This window comes from Prenolepis imparis, unplaced genomic scaffold (assembly GCF_030444845.1).
Source record: "Prenolepis imparis isolate NDT839.2.m4 unplaced genomic scaffold, iyPreImpa1.0 SCAF_3, whole genome shotgun sequence".
Classification (NCBI taxonomy): Eukaryota; Metazoa; Arthropoda; class Insecta; order Hymenoptera; family Formicidae; genus Prenolepis; species Prenolepis imparis.
In genome coordinates this window covers 19,297,368-19,317,238 of record NW_028141161.1, presented here as the reverse complement: position 1 = coordinate 19,317,238, position 19,871 = coordinate 19,297,368, and the positions used below count along the sequence as shown (strand labels likewise).

The window sequence follows — 19,871 nt, the reverse complement described above, 5'->3', positions numbered from 1 at the left end:
TGTACGGGGACAAATGCATTTAAAAAATCGGAAGAATTAGGAACAGAGATTTTTAGAAAAGGTAGAAGCAGAAGAAAGATATTTTGAACATCTAATTGAACTGTCACATTTGTCAACGATAGGACGACATGCGATTATTATTACAAAGATAATGTACTATTACGAAAGAGTGTGGATATAAGTAGATCTACTAATAGACAAGGTAGACGTGTCGGCACATATAGTGTTGTTATAGGTCTAGGTATAGGTAGTTTATTTACCCCGCCCTCTTATCTGGAACGTGTTTCGTTTCCAATACATCACTAATTCGCGGTGATGTAGCGCACACTGCGGTACAACATACAACTTGACAATCGTGTCTTTATGAACGAAATCGCATAATCCGATAGTCGAGCCAAAGTCTGAGGGTTCCTTCATAAATATAGATATTTTTTCCCTTTGTCATTTAACGAGAACGAAAAAAGAAAGGACGATTATTGCACAACTAGCGCGTATGATGATTACTAACGACCCAAAATAACAACACGATATCAGAAAAATACGATATTACAGAAAATTAGAGCCGACCGACCGAACAAGATACATGTAAAAAAAAAAAAAAAAAAAAGAAAAAAGCGAAAGCAAATTCTACTACCAAAACATTCTGTCACACAAGTGTATTGATGCGAGTGTTGTGTTCTGTTCTATTACGTGGTGTAGGCCATATTCGCCAGTTGTATCCCTGAGATAATTGACCTGATCGGGACGCGAAACAAGTATGGCGGCACTTTGAAGAACGAGCGAGGTCGCAGGTGAGAGACACAACCAACCAATTAGCTTCCTTGATTTGAACCCCTTCCTTCCTGACTGCCACTACACCTACGATATCCTCTCGTATACGAAAGACAATATAATTTCCACTATCACTTTCCTACCTATCCCTCTAGCATCTATATCTGATACGCCTCTGTAACACGTTCTTTTTTTTGCCACACGTACACACACGTACATGATAGTTTCTTTTCCGATATCCCGTGCCTCCTATGAATGCAATCTTCCAATAGAAGCACGTACGAACATTAATCTCCATGAAGAAGCCTCTTTCTGATCCAACGAATCCTTCTTATAAATCTATATATATATATATATATATATATATATATATATATATATATATATATTTAGAGATCAGTGTTAGCATCGCAAAACCGCAGTTCCATATCAGCTCATTGCACTAGTTGTCAGTCGGCCTTAGTGCAGCCGCTGTGCCTCAAAAACATTCCTCAACAACACACACTAGCCTTTCAGCAAAAAACCTCTCAATAAACCAGCCAGCCCGTCTGCCATCACGGACCTACTTACCACACCCAGCAACTGGTGTTAGCTTGTTTGTTCACACCGATCGCACTTGGGACAAATACGGCTTATCGCGCTTGACATATAAAGTTTGACGCATAAAGAATAGAAATGTAAAACGAGCAAATATAATAGACCGAGAAGTCTCGTCTATGAGTACTACATCTCGAGACGCTACATTAATCCCTGTCGTAGATGTTATACGCGAGAACATTTCATCGGTTATACGTTTCGCACGTGGATAAATCGTGAGTCTCAAACAGATTTTAACAAAACGCATCCATCCGGATCAATTTCGTTCGCTTAGTCGCTTCCATTAATTAATTAACATCGTGATCATTGTATCGACCGTGAACCTCGGGGGAATCTAAATTGAGGCGAAATATAGATAACTTAATTCGCTGTAAATGTATAACGCGTGACAACTTTGCATTGAGCGAGCAATTGTGCGTGTTGTACAAATAAACCGCGGTCTGTAAATTCGCGTAACGAGTCTTGAGTTAATTATTCGATAGAGAGATGTCACGGCCGAATAATTTTATTGTCGTTAAGCGAACCGTGCGCTTTGATATGTCGAGCTGTATTTCTCTCCGAGTGCAAGGGATTAACGCCCAGCATGTACCCTGCATTATCCGAATATATTGAGAATGCATATATTATATATATACATACATATATAACCTAATGTTGTACCACTTCAGTGTAATAACCTTGATGTTTTAGCAATATATAATAATAAGATCGGTTTTTTTTTGCGTATTCGTAAATCTTAAAAAGGAAGATATTTATATTAAGTAACGTGCATTAAGATTGCTGGTCATGCATAAGCTCAGGGATTCTGGTTGAGGACATCCTCGGTGGGCCGAAACGACGTATTTCTGGAACGACAGATCTTTTTTTTTTTTTCGATTCAACTATCGTTCACAACTAGCGCAAATATGGCTGTGATCTTTCGTAAGGTGGAAGCTACACGACAACAACACGCTGCTGATCGCATCATGGTTCGAGCACTTTAATACCATCACATGTGCCTACGGTCGATGAAAGAATACGCGTGTATATATTTATGTACGACAGTAATTCACACATAGGAGAGAGCTTTGTGACGATGATAAATCTCGCGGAGATTAACGTTATTATTTTATCTCTTATAGCGGATATTACTATAGCATTTGTATATTACGTGCTGTTTTATTAATATTCTATTAATACTGATTTTAACTTTCAATGGAGCGGCTCATCAAATACTGGTTTAATGAATTAATTTTATCTAACCGAAAACACATTGTGGGCTCAATAAATTAAATATCCTGCATAAAGGCATATACCGATATCGGAACATTCGACAGACATGCTTGCGTGAATAATTTCATGTTACGGTAAAAAGAAAAAAAAAAAAAAAAAAAACAGAAAAACACAGAATCCGGTTCTACGAGCGTTCAATTTTTTTTTCAAACGACACGCGCATCCGATTTGTGACAGATTCGTGACACGCACCCTTGCGTTTTTAATCTGACTCTACTCTCGTAACAGTTGACACATGAACGACTTATATAAACAACCCTTCACATCCACGACACTCACATCTCGACACGTACATGGCGTCAGGTCCGTATATTAGAGCGAAAGTAATTTTAACAGTGGACATTGGGCTCCCATCGGATTCAGTAGTGCCTGTCGTGTGGTCTCTCTTTACGAGAGAGAAACTTTTTGTTGCTCCTCGACAAAGAGAATCGCACGACGAGGCGAAATTGAATTTACGATGGTGTCGAACGTAAACGTGGGTAGAAGACATTAAGCATGGAATGATCACGGTCGAACTCTGCTATCTTTCCTCTGCAAGTCTGCTGATTCTGTTTAGGCACCACCAATCTTACCTGTTACGGTGGCATTTCTAGAAATAGAAGAAAATATGTCACATATCAAAAAATATGTATATATATATACACGCACGTAGAGATTACACACTTGTAGAAGAGAGTTTTGTGCTTGACGTATATATCGCAATAACTAATACACGAATGAGCCTGCACTCGTGCGTATTTGACCAGACACTTGTCAGTATTAACCTCTGTATATATACATTGTATACCTAGCGCTACTAATTTATCATGTATAAAGTGTGGGTATGTGTGTGTGTGCATAGTCGTTCACGTTAAATGGTTAAAATGAATCACTCCAATTCCTAGCGCAATTTTGTGGTAAGTTTAGCTCCTATTGATTTATTATTTATTTTATAAACAGATAAGCGCATAAACAGTGCGCGCATTATTCAAGTGCCGAATAGCTTTTATTATTTTTTATTATTTTAATATATAATATTGTTTAAGTTTTTTTTTTAAATAAGCTCGGTTGTATCAATTTTAAGATTGATTGAATTTTTCTTGATAAATACAAATTAAAAATAATACTGATTTATGTCTTATTAATTTTTTTAAAATCATATACATATTAAAATAAATAACTAATTATAAATAACATAATTTAACAAAATAAAGCGAAAATTTAATTTCACTGTGGCAGCAGACTAAAATGGCATGAAGAGAAAAAGGAAAAAAAACAATAATTCGATTTCCTATCGGCATCAACATTCGTTCTTCTCTTTCCTCGCTTCCTATTTTTGTCTGTAATCATTTATCTCTCTTCACATATACATATATCTATATAGAGATATATTCGTCGAAAAGTTTATTCAATATAGAGAGAAAAACTAAAGTGAATAGAAGCGAACGGAAAGAGAAGAATTTATATATATATTGGGTCTGTAGTTAATATACTACATAGAGAGCGTGTATATGGTGGTTGCTTGAGAGTTTCCCTTTCTTTTCCTGTATCTTTCATCAATATCACTCTGATAAGAACGTAATCTAATATGTTCGTTGTGTTGACAGACATATTGTCGTGTGCGGCCACATCACCTACGAATCGGTCTCGCATTTCCTCAAGGATTTCCTACACGAGGATCGCGAGGACGTCGACGTAGAAGTTGTCTTCTTGCATAGGTATGATCGGTGTTTTTGTAAAATTGACATTTCTGTCGACTCGTATCAAATGTCGTTTAATCCTTTCGACATTATCGGGTCGTGATTGCTAACTGACTGATATTACAAATGGTTTCGAAAGGGTTATATAACTTGATGTGGGGACTATCTATCTCTCACTTGAGATATATTTCATGAAATTTATCTCACATCGATTACACATATACACACATACATTTTTAAATTATTAATTCATCTGGGTTATCGCGATTAACGCAGATGAATAATAACTATTCGTATTTAATTTTATATATTACACGCATTTTTACAGGGAATAGAGGTTTGTGCATATGATTTAGAGTAGAATATACATACAATCGCTCGCATACATATTCCTCTCAAATATTGTCATTTTATTTCTTTATCATTTCTTTCATACTGAATAACATTTTATTTTTATATTGGCGACTTTGTGGTAAGTATACGTCGCCTTTCCACGGTCGAGAGATTTTCTGTCGCCAGGCGACTCAAAGCGATCAGATTCCATTAGCTCCGCGACTTTTATCGATCGTAAAACTTGGTTATTCCAGCAACGTTTCAAGTTACAAACAGAAATCTTCCATTGACGTGCAATATCATGGACTCTTAAAGGATAAACGAGAAGATCACGTTCCACGGCGCGGTCGCCTGTGTAGTCTGATCGCTATAGTCGTAAGGGGTGGTTTGTGTTTTCAGGAAAGAGCCGGATCTCGAATTGGAGGGTCTCTTGAAGAGGCATTACACGACCGTGGAGTTTTTTCAGGGCACCATGATGAATGCCGTGGATCTGGAGCGCGTCAAGGTACCCTGAACCCTAGAACAACCAACACACGAAAACCTTCACCAACCAACCAACCAACCAACCAACCCTCCATCAATGCCCTCCACGTGGCCGCTCGCGCTTCTTGTTTCCTTGCAGTTCTTTAGGTTATTACACGGTTATTCGCCTGGGTATAACACGCCGTGATGGTCGATCGATATATATACTTATGTATCTCTCTTTCTCTCTATATGCATATATATATTATCTATATACTTACATATATTTATGTCACACGTCATGCAGTCTCACGTCGATAATTGCCATCATTATTTTTTATAGAATCTCGCATCTGCGAGTGATTCGTGCGTATACGAATACGCCTGATCATAATAATGTTCGCTACATTCTTTAGATTTATTCTCTCTCTTCGCTCTTTCGCTCTTTCTTCTTTTATTCATGAACTGTCGAACCGTCCGGTGCGGTACGATTAAAAATCCCATCGTACCATCGATTCGCGTATTGACGGGGTTTTTTTTTCCCGCAAAGCTCGATGATTTTTATTCGAGTTTACTATACCGGGACTATTCACGGCGCTCTGAGCGTAAAGTAGCGCCTTCGAGAATTCATCTCGTGAATATAAAAAAGCGGTGCGGCACCGGACGGCCGAAGGAAATATATATACGTATCTATCTATATTTACGTAGAAAGCAACCGCCTGCGACTGCATGGTATGCTGTATTGAGCTATGGAGCCGACTCAGCGTGCAGTAGAGACTTACTTAGAGATTTATTACTATTGTACGCCTTAGCGTTCTCGTTTCCTTTGGGAGTGATCGCGTGTACGATTCTACCGCGTATTCGTTCGATTTAAATGAAAATCGACGAATTCGATGAATTAATGACACACACATACGCACAATATGACGTGTAAGTTTTCCCTCAAAGGCCGCGAGCACGTGACGACGATGAATTTGTATTACTTATTTACGTTCTTAATGAAATCTTCGCCGACTATTGTCGGTCCGCTACTCGACGATATTCTTGCAAAAAAGGCGCCCGTCGACAGCTGAGGTGAATGTTATTTTTAAAGAAAATCGTATCGTTTTGTCGGATCCGTTCAGGAAACCGCCTGATCTCGAACTGGAAGGACTGTTCAAGCGGCATTTCACCACCGTGGAGTTCTTTCAGGGGACCATCATGAACCCGATTGACCTTCAGCGGGTTAAGGTGAGTTTGTTACCATGACCGAACAATCTACCTCTCCTCGATACAAAAAATATGCGCATTATAAACCCGTATATATAATATAAACTTAACAATCTTTCCTTTAAATTTATATATATTTATAAATTTATTTATATAATATTTATAAATAATATATGTATAATGGATCTCTCCCCCTCCTCCTTTACTCTGACTATATTTCTATTTTCCTTTTCTATATGTTACCCGTCGGCACGTCATATTTCGACGTGCACGGTATCAGCATTCTATTGTCGCATAGTTAATATATTTGGAATTGTTATTTTAATTAATTACACATGTTAAGATTGATGCATAATAATTCTAAAGATAAAAATTTTAATTCTGTTACTTTATATGTATAAATTTATCGTTATTGTTTTTCGTAATAATTTTTTATAAGATTTTTCTACATCTTCTCAAATTTATCTCGTAATATAAATTCTGGCAGAAGAGAAAAATGTTTAGTCAAAATTGTGAATTCTTTTGTATACGTTTAGAATGTAAAATATTCATATATATAGATCGCGCATATGTATGTTTTTATTGTATATATGTATATAAATTCTTACAAAGATTCGAAACGATATTTATACAGTGCGATGAGCGGATTACATGATTTTTATTCGCATTGGAAAAAATATCGATGACAGTAGCGACGTTACGGCTGTTACCGTGGGCGATCGGTAGACGTTCGGGAACTGACGTTGTACCGATAACAAACACTGTTGTTCCAGGATGTTTGTTGCCTGTATGTTTCCCTTTATGCTCGTATATATACATTGACGATGTCACATGATACTCTTATCAGAGTCTCCGTATGCTGTCGTCCGCTTTCGTGTCTCGTCAATTTGCGATTTGCTGGTCTCGAATTCGATCAATTATTATATTCGCGAGGTTTTAAAAAGAATTGAGAATGCAGACTTGAGAGCCCCCGTGACCAAAACTCGATATTCGGTTCACCTCAGTGACATCTCGCCCCGATCTAATAGTCTTTGTCTATCTATCTATCTATTTATCTATCTATCTATCTGTCTATCTATTTCCATCTATCTCGTCTTTCCCCTCTTTCTATCTATACATACCCGGCAGCAAATTCGAGAGGAAAGCAACGTCAATTTCTCCCACATAGACACGTAGACACGTACACACACGGACATTTATGCATATCCATTTACGTGAGAAAAGTCCCTTTAAGGTTGTATTGCATCCACCGGATAGACCCATGCCTGCTGTCGACCCAAGTGGGTAAGTGCCCGTGTTTTTTCTCGTGGAGAGACTGGTTTACCAGACGATTACTTTTCAGACGATAATTTTTATTCAAGAATTTTAGTATCTAATATATATATATGTATATATTTCGTCATATATATATATACATATATGTATATGGGATAATCGATTGTAATATCTGTTAAGTGTATCGATCCTGCACTGACGAAGACGGGACGGTACGTTCTCTTTGACTGTTTGTATAGTTTCTTTTTACACATCGAGGTTAATGCCAAGTCTTGTTAGCCGATAGATTAGCATGTAGATAGAGGCGCTTCTCCATTATTCAGACGTATAGACTTAGATGAAACGACCTCCTCCCCCGATGATCGATAAGGTTTGCATATCCAAGGAATGTGTCATAGAGGCTCGCTTTCATACTTTGATCATTATTCGAATCGTGCGACTGCGTCGAAGGTGCGCACGAAGAAAAATTAAAAAAAGAAATGTATATATTGTTGTTCGATCGTTAATTTCCCTTTATCCCAAAGTAAACATTTTACATTGTTAAAATGTAATTTTTATTTTAATATTAAGAGTTGAGCGCTTATCTAAAAATTGTGACAAATTATAGAACCCCAAATTTGTTTGTCTATTTATATATATTGTATATATACATATATATATATATATTATATAATATAAATATATTATATAGATAATATATAATATATAATAGATGTGTATACATTTTATATTATATAGTAAAATTAAGTCAATCGTGTAGACGAAGCAAATTGATGGAATTCAAACTCGAAATTTTTATGAGTTCAACTAACTTAATTTATCTTATCCGTTCCGTGTGTGAAGCAAACAACTCAATTAGCCGTGCGAATCTTCGATATCAAGTAGCCATTGTTGTCTCATTGAATGCTTTTATATGACTTTTATATATTGTAGATATGCATATTTTTCCATGGTATCCTTTATATCGCGAAATATTCTGTTTCACACTGTATTGTATCTCCAATGATGTTTCCATTCATCATATAATTTTACCAATCTAAAAAAAACCCATATATTACATTAATTGTGAGAAAGAAAAATTTTTCGAATACAAATTATAGATTTGTAGATTTAGTTGTGTAGCTTACACACATATCGTACTGATTTCGTGGCGACGGTCGCGAGATACGTTTTAAATAGTTGCTTGTCTCTTAAGTGAATACGATTTTATTAGTCGTAACGATTTTATTGATTAATTGATTAATATTTTTTATTTTCCCTTGCTCCATTCTATTTTCGAGTATATTACGCTCAGAGAGCAATCTCTATTTTGCTATCGCTTTGAGACCAACGTCCTGCCCAATATACATTTTTCCTATCTATTAATTGATTACAAAATTAAGCAACGGACGACAATGGAAATGAATTGTCTCGATGCTTTTTAGGTACATGAAGCGGACGCGTGTTTGGTACTGGCGAACAAATACTGTCAGGATCCGGACGCAGAAGACGCGGCGAACATCATGCGCGTCATCTCCATCAAGAACTATTCGGATGACATTCGCGTTATCATTCAATTAATGCAGTATCACAACAAGGTAACCGTCGTCGAGACATTGCTAGGAAATAAATTCTCTTTCAAACAGAGAGCGATTTAACAAAGCGGAGATTTGCATGTTGACATTAATTCTTTTCCAAAGTTTGTTTTACCGAGAATTTTCTTTGATTTATATATCTATTCCAAGGATTAAATATTTTCTGTTGTGTTTTTCGCAACATTATATGTTTTTATCGATGATATATGACTATCTCTTATCCCGTCAATCGAATCGTGTGTTCCAGGCCTACTTACTAAACATTCCATCGTGGGATTGGAAGCAGGGTGACGATGTCATATGCCTGGCGGAGTTGAAACTAGGTTTCATCGCGCAATCCTGCCTCGCGCCTGGCTTCAGCACAATGATGGCCAACCTCTTCGCGATGCGTTCCTTCAAGACGGTCAGTAAATCGTCGTTCTCCGGCAGTCTACCTGCCGTTTAATCTATGCATGTCTGAACGCCATTCCTCGTATAGGTCTTGATCAGGCTGTTCACAGTGATCGTGTCAAAAAAAAAAAAAAAAAAAAGAAAACAGAATAAAAGATATTTTACGTCGGTCATACTTTTCGCGAAATCGAAATCTTGCGATCACTCGGATCAAAAGCGCCAAACTGGCAGATATATATGTATCTCCATGCAATCCGATAAAGTGATTTCTGATAAATTTTCGTCTCGTCATTCGCTAAATTCTCTTGCACGCCATTATTACGCACGATCGCTGAAATCGCGGAAAACGCAAACGCGGAAGCGATCCGAGATTCGCGCGTCGCGTCACGTCACGTTACATTATGACACGTCCGGAATTAATCGGACACGAGCACCTCACTGTGGACATACGCGCACAATCCGTACATGCATAGGAGCGTGTGATTTAGAAATGGTTGGTTGATTGGTACCAGTCGCCCGATATGCAGGCTTGGCAGAATGACTACCTGCGTGGAACCGGAATGGAGATGTACACCGAGACACTGAGCCCTACCTTCATTGGAATGCCCTTTGCGAAAGCCACTGAGTAAGTCGGTCCACGGACCAATCCAACATCCAGCAGATACGCGCATATCTGATTCAAGAGACGGGACCGAGCGTTTATTTGGCTGGCGGCAATATCCATCGTTCGATCGCCATCGCTCTACCCTGTTTGATCTCGTGTTTGCGCTCCCCTGTGTGTGCTCCGTCATAGTGATGTCGTTTCTTTCTTGTTGCGCGGTTACGAGATAAACCGCGATCGGGAGACGTATGGAATCGTCAAAACAATCGCTAATTCCGCATAATGCTGTTGTGACGCGCGTGTGATTATTTTTAATTCATGCTTCTTCTCCAGCCAGAGTGACGTAGCGAACACGTGGCACGGCGATCGATTTTGTCGTCTAACGAGAAAAAGTAGGGGACTTGGTCTCCCGCTATTTTTATGGACTTTTTGCGTGGTATATTGCGCTTTAATGCCGCAGAGGGATTCAAAATTAGAAACTTAGATAAGACAGTTTCATCAGCTAGGTCCCCTTATCACCTTTTATTAGATTTTGTTTTTTTCAATAATTAATTAAATAATAGAAAAGATATTTTTACACGATTATCGTAGCGACGATTGAAAACGATAATCGATATAATTTTTTCAAATATGTAAGTTGAAAAAAGAAAACAGTAAATTTGGTAGAACAATAAAAAATTTTATTTAGAATAGCTTTTATAAACTTAATTTTGCCAGACTGACGTTAAAATAAATTATTATATATTTTGCGTTTTTTAAATTATACCTAACATATTTCCGGGAGTATTACGTTAAATTTTTTGGCTCGTTAAATCTTTCTTAATATAGACGATTCAAGAAATTAAGTATAAAATCAAACAAAGATCTTCAACGCATATCAAGTTATTTTAATGTTATAACTACAGAGAGCAAACTTAAACTTATTTCAACAGGCAAGTTAAAACAATTTCATTCATTCGACTTACGCCGAGTTCCTCTGCAGCCGTGCAAAAAGTTTATGGAAACGGATGGCTTTTCTACTCCTTCTTGTAAGACACGAACAAAATTCTTGTGGTTTTCATCGCGCATAACTCTGTCGTCTAGATAGAATCTCTCGTGGGATACTCGAGCGAGAGGAATTTCTTTGAGTGAGAATAACGAAAATTGCCATCTATATTTCTTAGTCATTTCGCTTGTCCATTTCGCGCCTCGTTATCGCGATTACGTTTACGACAAAGTCATTCGAAAGAGGTCCATGGTCTCTTGAATCGGAAGGCAAAAAAAAAAAGGGATGAAGCTTCGCCTCGCCTATGTCTCTCACTACGCTCCACTCCGCTATATACGTAAACGTATATACATATATAAGTATATACATAAGTGTATATATACAAACGGAGCGAATCTCCGCGCATATATACATATATGTATATACATATTACAATATGATACATAAATGTGTATATTATATTGTATAAAACCATATTTGTGCTACACCTAATCGATGTAAACCACTCCTTCATCGCTTCAGTAACGTATCTGTATTCACCCTTCTCTGCAATTGATATACATATATTACATGTAACTTTGAGAGACTTGTAACAATAACAATTAATTAACAGCAGATGGTAGAGGGAGGGGGGAAGAACGATTGCGACGACTATTCGCGAGTTCCATCTTATTCTTGTTTTGTAGTTTCTAGCTTGGAACTAGGCTAGAGACTTCGACAAACCGGCATAGTGGCGGACGGATGCTCGAAGTAAATACGATGACCAGATTATCTTGCCATCGGTGGATTCATAGAGCAATTCTTTGACCTAAATTTTATTGTCAATTAAGCAGCAACGTATTTACTATCACTGTGGTTAGTTGACAAACATGTTCTCTGAAACACATACGATTCGTATTTTCGATTTCTGCACAGCGATTTCGTATGCAAATAAAAAGCTGTGGCGTTAATTTCTGGCGTTACTAAATTTCTTTTTAAAGTGTTTTCTGAAATAGAAATTAAATAGATGAATAGTATTTTTCAAAAACTATAAATTACTTCGATAATTACGTTCACACATGCTCCTTAATCGTTTTTACGAGATTATAACAAATAATATCAGGAGAAAAGCATGTCGATAAAAATATTGCACTATGAATCTAGAACACTTTGAAAACTTTGGATTATCTTGCTTCACTTAAAAAAAAAAAGAGAAGTACTAGCTCGAGAAACAAAAATCAAAGAAGTGTCGTTCTTGTCGTCCTTCTTGTTTAATGAAAGAATACTTAGCATACTTTAGAGCTCTGCTATATGCTATATGAAAGGATTATAACAAGAATATAACTGTGTGAAGGGCTTGCGCAAAAACGACGTGAAGTCTAACTAAAGGAAGGAAAATGCGAGAAAGGTTCAGGTCTCGATCAATCGATGAATCGCTGAGATTGATGGGAGAGACAGAATTGCAAATTTGCAAGAGATCAGAGTGTGTGTGCGACTCGAATATGCACACGTACAGCTACAGAGTGAGTGTGAGTGAGTATGCGCGCGTGCTCGCCCCTGGAATTACGGTTTCTGGAATTTGATCATTACCGTTGGTCGTTCGTTTCGGGAACGGTGATAATAACTCTTACTCTCCGGTCGGTCGCCATAATTGCGAGATGCATCATGGTAGTCGTGCATCAACATGATACGGATTGCGCCACTCGCCAAATCACCATCCGAGCATTTCCGAATGCCTGCATTTTGTCTCGATCAGAGAAATGGTTTTTGGCAACACCAATCTATAAAAGATACAAGAATGTCTCTAAAGGATACGATATCCCCTTTGATATGTCAAACGAAAATCTTTCAGACATCCTTTATATTTTTGTGTTGTCTAGGCCTTAGGACCCGACTCTGTATAGAGAAAAAATCTAATCAGACTTTTTTTTACAGAACTTATATTTTCTTGAGGACTTAAGATTAGCGCTGTATCGTAGGCGAATTTTTTAGTTAGGCGCGTTGATAAAAAAATTTTTCTTCGCGCTTACGAAACGCGAAAAATAAAAGATCCCATTACAGTTTCCTCCGCGAAGAGTAGCAGCTCGCTTACGCAACTGCTACTTTTCGTCGAGGGGATGAAGGCCTCGCCGCACGTGGATTATGAAAGTATGATGACGTCGGGCTTGGTTGGTTGGTGTTTCAGTCGCCGGACACACAGGCGTGGCAGAATGATTACCTGCAGGGCACGGGCTGCGAGATGTACACGGAAACCCTCTCCCCGTCCTTTACCGGGATGACATTTCCCCAAGCCAGCGAGTAAGTTCTCGCTGCCAATGGCTGTCAAACAGATAAACGTACCGAATAGATACTTACCCCAGTCACGCGACACACACACATGTACATTGACAATTATACGGATTATCATACAACATTCATAGGAAGAAAAAGCGATATACATATACAATACAGAGACACACAATCTAACACACTTGGTTACTAATTTCTTTTCCTTCTATCTCTTTTTCTCTCTTTGTCTTATATATCTTCGTCTCACGAATTACTAACTACATTGAACTATTCTGTGATACTGAAAAATATATATTACTACATATATCTATCCCATGAGAACGTATATACATATTATATATATTTCGCCCCTCGGTCTTTTTAGTTTTTGAACGATTTTTTTCTTTACTAGTCTTTATATTATATTTGTCTTTGTCTCTATCTCCTTCCGTTTGAATTTTGCGTAGAGTAGTCCAGTTTTGAGCTGTATAATTCACTATTTCTCTCTCTTTCTCTTTGCCTCCGTTTGATGATTGTATCCCGATCGTTTTTTTAATCATTTTTGATTTTTATTTTCGAATTTTTGCTCGAAATTCTGCACAGATCTTTGTGAATTGCGTAGAAATAAAGTAGAGAAACATAATAACGGCGGAACGAATGCGGACTTTGCGCGCCAGACGCCGGGACCGATCGTGCTCGGTATAATTGGAACGCTTGATTGGCAACCGGGGAATCGGCTCGCGCGGAAACGAAAGTGTTTTAAATGTTTGGGTTCGCGGAAATTGCTGGAAATCGCGTACCGGCGCACACGATTTGCGTGCGAATAAGCGCGCTTCCGAAAATGTTCCTGTCGGGAACGATTTTAACGACCGTATCGAGACTGCCGAACGATAGTGTATTCCTATATCTCGACACTATTTTACGGAACAATTGATATCGAGATTGGAATTGGCGCGTTGCTTAATCCCTTCACAGATCGATTTCGTTTACGCGACCCGTACAAGTCTTTCTCTCCGCTTTTTCTCACAACTTCTTTCTTATTTTATTTTCTTTTTTTTTTCTTTTCGATCAGTTGTCCATTTTTCGCGATTATTCCATTATCGCGTGGAAACTATTCCGAAAAAGTAATTAAGGACTTAAATCACGAAGTTTGCGTGAAATGTATACATTAAATGTCACGAATATGACTTAATTGACGACCTTGAGGACTTTTAATCTCTTAAATCGGCTCGCGCAATATCGTGACTGGCAGTTGTTCTTGTAAGTTTTAATTACTTATGATTAGACACGCGCATATGTAAGAGAATCGTTGCAAAATCCGCATTCGTCCCAATGAATCGTGCATTTCGCTTCGACAATGTCACAGTAATTTTTTTCTTTACGGCGCAACGTGAGACGAAATGAGAAAGAAGCGTACGCGTGTCTTTTTTCAGATTTTCATTTTATCGAGAGAAAAAAAAGAACTCTCAACTTAGAGATTGTATATTTTTGAATATTTTTTACATAAACATTTTTTTGATCATAAGACATAACGGGCAAGATTTTTGTTTTTTTTGTCAATAATGTCCGTATCCTTGTCATGGTGTGTGTTCTTAGTTAGATGTAGCGTTCTAATCTTCTCTTAACAAAAGCGCGTTCTTTGTACACGCATGCCTGCTGCTGTTTACCATGTAAAAGTATGTGAAACTTATTTTGGTAACACATTGACACAGGTTATTGGAGAAATGTACGGGTGAATATCGATCGTATCTCTGCCGATTAAATATGTATTAGTAAGCACTGTTAAATTTATAATCGAGCTCGCAGTTTTGTTCTTGCGAAAATTATGAAGGATATCGCTTTCTGCGAATAACTAATATATTTCTGATATCTGCTCGCTGATCCCCAGACACACAATAAAGATATAGCGACTTGCAATTAGAATTAGTCATATTTTATTAAAGAAATATACATATCTATAAAGTATAAAAAGAATATAAAAAATTTATACTTTATAAAAAAATTATCCAAGGTAATTTATATTTATCAACAGAAATATTTATTTCTGCGAATCTTATTTACATACTTACATCTTATTACAAAAATAAAAGTTGTGCTATATAAAGTACACGTATATTGACTATAAAGATATCAAGCAAATACAAAATAATGTCGGAAAATCACGTGTCTTATTTTTACATTGTTGTAAGAATTAAATATATATTTTATTTCGATTGCAAATCACTATATACGCGACGATATATTTAATTAGGAAATATATTTATAAGGTAAACAGACATGCTTTCTTTCCGTATCGTATGAGTTCTTGCAATGAAAACTAAAAACACTAGAAAAAAATATTAAACCTTCAATACACAGTCCAGAAATATATATAATATATCTCTTAAATCGACAAAATTACATAATAAATCGTCGTAATAAATATTATTCGAGAAATAGTTTTACAGCCAAAAAATTATGAAATTTCTAAAGGCAAAGTAAATACGCCGTTTTATTAATATACCCTTTCTCAACCGTCTGAATTGCACCGTATTCGCCAATCAAGATTGCATCATTGATCTCTTTTCTCAATTTTCGTTTTTTCAATTTTGTTATTTTCTAAATAAATACTCAACAAATTGTCAGCACTTTTATTTATAAAAATATCGCAATAGCGATAGTTTCTGCACATTATTAGCCTTTGAAAATTTAAAGATTTCTACGGGAATTATTAATTTTAATCTAACAGATTTCGTATTTGATAATTCATTGCAAAGAAATTTAAAATTGTATGCATATGATAAAATAAGCAGTAATTAAATATTTGTTAAACAAAAATCAATTTAAATCAACATATCTGTAAATAAAAGCAATCGCACATGAAATTCGTTAGCTACATATTGCAGTCAACGTATATAGAGATCAGTGAATTGCATTATTCGCGAGACAGATAGCTATATAATTCTTTTGAGTTTTCTCTTTTGATTTCTATGCGCACACTTGGATTATCGCCATTATTTGGTTTGCGTGTGTGAGAGATCTACTTGTAAGAAGAGAGTAATCTTCACATTATATATAATATAAATATTTTTATTATCTTTTTACGCCGTATATCATATATATATATATATATATATATATATATAATCGTATATTATAAAATGCTTGTCCAACGTTAGCTAATCTCTTGGATCCTTATACGGATGAGACCGGATCTCCAGAATGCCTTCTGGAACTTTGAACTAGATTAGGAAATTAGAACGTAATAGATAGCCTATAGAGAGCGATAGAAACTTTTGATCTATCTTGGCATGCTTCGGCTCGTATTATTAGATAAGTAATGAATCGCGTTTAGGTTAAGACTTTCCTGCATGATCGCTTGGAGTTAATTCATCAATGTGTATTGCATCCCTTGCATGATTGTTTAATGAATATTCAATGTTATCACCAAGATCATATAACGGGACATTGATACATATATATAAAATTTAATTTTTTTAATAAACAAGCGATGTAAAAAGTATTTCTATATTTGAAATAAAACTTATCTCTGTATTGCTGGTCAACGTCCCGTTACGTTGTGGATGTGTACACATATCTTACTAACCTATATTATTTGTCAATTAATAATGCTAAACGAAGTTTATAAAGTATGAAAAATTAAAATTAAATAATATAAGATTGAGTAATGGTCATCATTTTTAGTAACTGTTAAATTAATGTTTTGTATAATAAATTATGAATAATAAATAAGCATTCTTTAATATAGCTAAATTTTTATTTGCCGCATTTTTTATATATTACGTATTTTATCATGCAATCAAATATAATCTGATGGAAATACTTTATGCTACGTTTGCATTTAATTATATTTTCCTGTAAAGAATGAAGCTTGTATTCGTATGCAGATATTCGTATTCAAATAAATTTATTATAGTTGCTTGTATAAATTTTATATATAAAATATTTCTTTCATTTTCTTTAATTTCAATATAGTCTAAAATGGTTTCACATAAGAAGCAAAAGTATTTGTCTTTACGAATTCAAGTTTTATTGTTTACCTAAATGCGTACGATACTGAGTTGAGTTTATCAAGTAGCTATTCCTGATCTTCTATTTTCTTAGAAATGATTTATAATTATTATATTATAAAAACTTACTCTTTATACTTAATATTATTCGTAGATATTTATTATATATTATAATTGATATTTTATCTCGCTGTAAAATTTTTATATTACACACAGAATGCTCTATTTAGATTACCGCACATTATTACATCTATTTATACGCAACTCATTATCATTGACGTTTTATCTTTATGATTCTATTTGCTTATTATAATTAATAATTATTTTCTTGTATAATGTCGTCATGTCCATAAATGTATCATAAAAACAAGCAAAATGTATGCAGACTCTCTATTAGCTTGATATATAATTGATATATGTACTTGCGAGATATCAAATATTATGCATGATTTCGTCGTAGGTTGTGCTTCACAAAACTGAAGCTCTTACTACTGGCCATCGAGATAAAGGGCGAAGCAGGAGGCTCCGACAGTAAAATCTCGATTAACCCACGTGGTGCCAAGATCGTTGCAAATACTCAGGGATTCTTCATTGCTCAATCTGCTGACGAAGTGAAACGGTAAGAATATATTGTGAAATATTATTAAAATTTAAATCAAGAGTTTGTTTAGACATTCTTATTCAACATTTAGCTTTATTAAGGTTTATCATTTACCGCCGATATCAGGCAGTATTCAATGTATAAAACAATTTTGCAATTTTCTATCATCTCTTTTTTTATTATATTTATATTAAATTTGATTAAATTAATCTATTATATTTTATTAAATTAATCTAAAAATTTTATTAAATTAATCTATTATATTTTATTAAATTAATCTAAAAATTTTATTAAATTTTATTAAATTAATCTAAAAATTTTATTAAATTAATCTATTAAATTACTCTCTTTCGCAAATATATTTCAGTTTTCTTTTTCATCAAATAAATAAAGATTTAAATGATATATCTTTCTTTACAATTTATATGACTAATGGTGCTTGTTCTGTTTATTTTCAGGGCGTGGTTCTATTGCAAAGCATGCCACGACGAAATTAAAGACGAGACTCTGATCAAGAAGTGCAAGTGCAAAAATTGTAAGTCTTTCTAGCCCAGTGATTCTTTACAACAGTCTTTTTCGATTCTTGCCAAATTTACTGCCTAAACAACATTCGATCTTCTCTCTCGCCGGTTATTATATAACATATGTTTATATATATCTAACATATAACTGTACACAGATGTACATAGAACGCGCTCGATCTATCAATAGCATTGCGAGTCCCACACGCAGTTTATCTCTATCCGTTCTCTCCGTCGATCGATATCGATGGAGTGATGTTGCATTGCCACCGGTGTGACTCGCAAAATTAATAAATCGTCTCGATATGTAAAATTACGTATAAATGCGAACGGATCACGTATAGGAAAGCTCTCTTTATATCTCTTCTTCCCCCTCCCCCACACTCCGGTATTTTGCCGGTTCACCCTCTTTTACTTCTTTTACCTTCGTTTGAGCGCGATAATAGTAATAAATGCGACTATTAACGAAGTGACACGGTTGTGACCATCCTATTGTGATCTAGTGGGGCAGCAGCAGCGCTCCTGGGGCCGGGACTTAGGTAACGTCTCTCACACTCGTTCGTTATAAGTCTGGTACTTTACTATCATCTGTAACTATCTCTTAACACTCTTATTTTTGTCTCTTCTTATCTATTTTATATACGATCTTGGCTCTTGATCCAATCCCTTCACTCGCCAAACATCAACTAATGGCTCGCTGCTCATAACCATTTGATTGTACCGTCTACTGTTCTGCCTCTATATTAAAACTCTGTTTTTCGCGCCTTGCGATTATCTAATTATCCTTCTGTTAAGTTATTCTCTTTCTTGATTTTTCTCTTTCTCTCTCTCTCTCTCTCTCTCTCTCTCTCTCTCTCTCTCTCTCTCTCTCTCTCTCTCTCTCTCTCTCTCTCTCTCTCTCTCTCTCTCTCTCTCTCTCACTCTCACTCTCTCTCTCTCTCTCACTCTCTTTCTCTTTGTCTATCTCTCTCAGTGTCTTATCGATACATATATGCCTCCCACATTAATCAATCTCTTGCAAGCCAAGGTGATGATTATGAGGATGATTATCATAATAAAGATGATGATCAATATAATGATTGCATCTTTAATCATTATTGCAAGAAATAAATTTCCAAGACGATGCGACAATCGGGTACTTGTTCGTTTTTCACCGTCATGTCGTTTATTTTCCTCGAAAAAAAGATTGTCGAGATCTTGCTGCTGTCGGCAAAACGATAAAAGTGAAAAATTTATTTCGTATCTATTATTCAAAAAGGTCAAGTCGCCTCGCGTGTTACACAACACGTTGAATATGATCAATCTATTTCGTTTCGAGGAAAAATCTTCGCGCGATAAAAGTGA

The 19,871-nt window shown here is 35.9% G+C and overlaps 1 protein-coding gene across 50 annotated transcripts in view; it reads left to right on the top strand.

The window, feature by feature from the left end:
• Positions 1 to 19,871, top strand: part of Slo (calcium-activated potassium channel slo) — a 101,690-nt gene that overhangs the window by 59,230 nt on the left and 22,589 nt on the right. For 14 of the 50 annotated variants that reach the window (XM_083033567.1, XM_083033555.1, XM_083033561.1 and 11 more), the window contains 8 exons: positions 700 to 791; positions 4,227 to 4,337; positions 6,239 to 6,344; positions 9,023 to 9,175; positions 9,420 to 9,575; positions 13,313 to 13,425; positions 17,866 to 18,024; positions 18,465 to 18,541. In XM_083033567.1, coding sequence (XP_082889693.1) covers positions 700 to 791; positions 4,227 to 4,337; positions 6,239 to 6,344; positions 9,023 to 9,175; positions 9,420 to 9,575; positions 13,313 to 13,425; positions 17,866 to 18,024; positions 18,465 to 18,541 — 967 coding nt within the window. Of the gene's footprint in view, positions 1 to 699; positions 792 to 4,226; positions 4,338 to 5,051; positions 5,158 to 6,238; positions 6,345 to 9,022; positions 9,176 to 9,419; positions 9,576 to 10,074; positions 10,188 to 13,312; positions 13,426 to 17,865; positions 18,025 to 18,464; positions 18,542 to 19,030; positions 19,067 to 19,871 lie in introns of all 50 variants that reach the window. The other 36 variants (XM_083033597.1, XM_083033551.1, XM_083033586.1 and 33 more) reach the window with 9 other exon arrangements.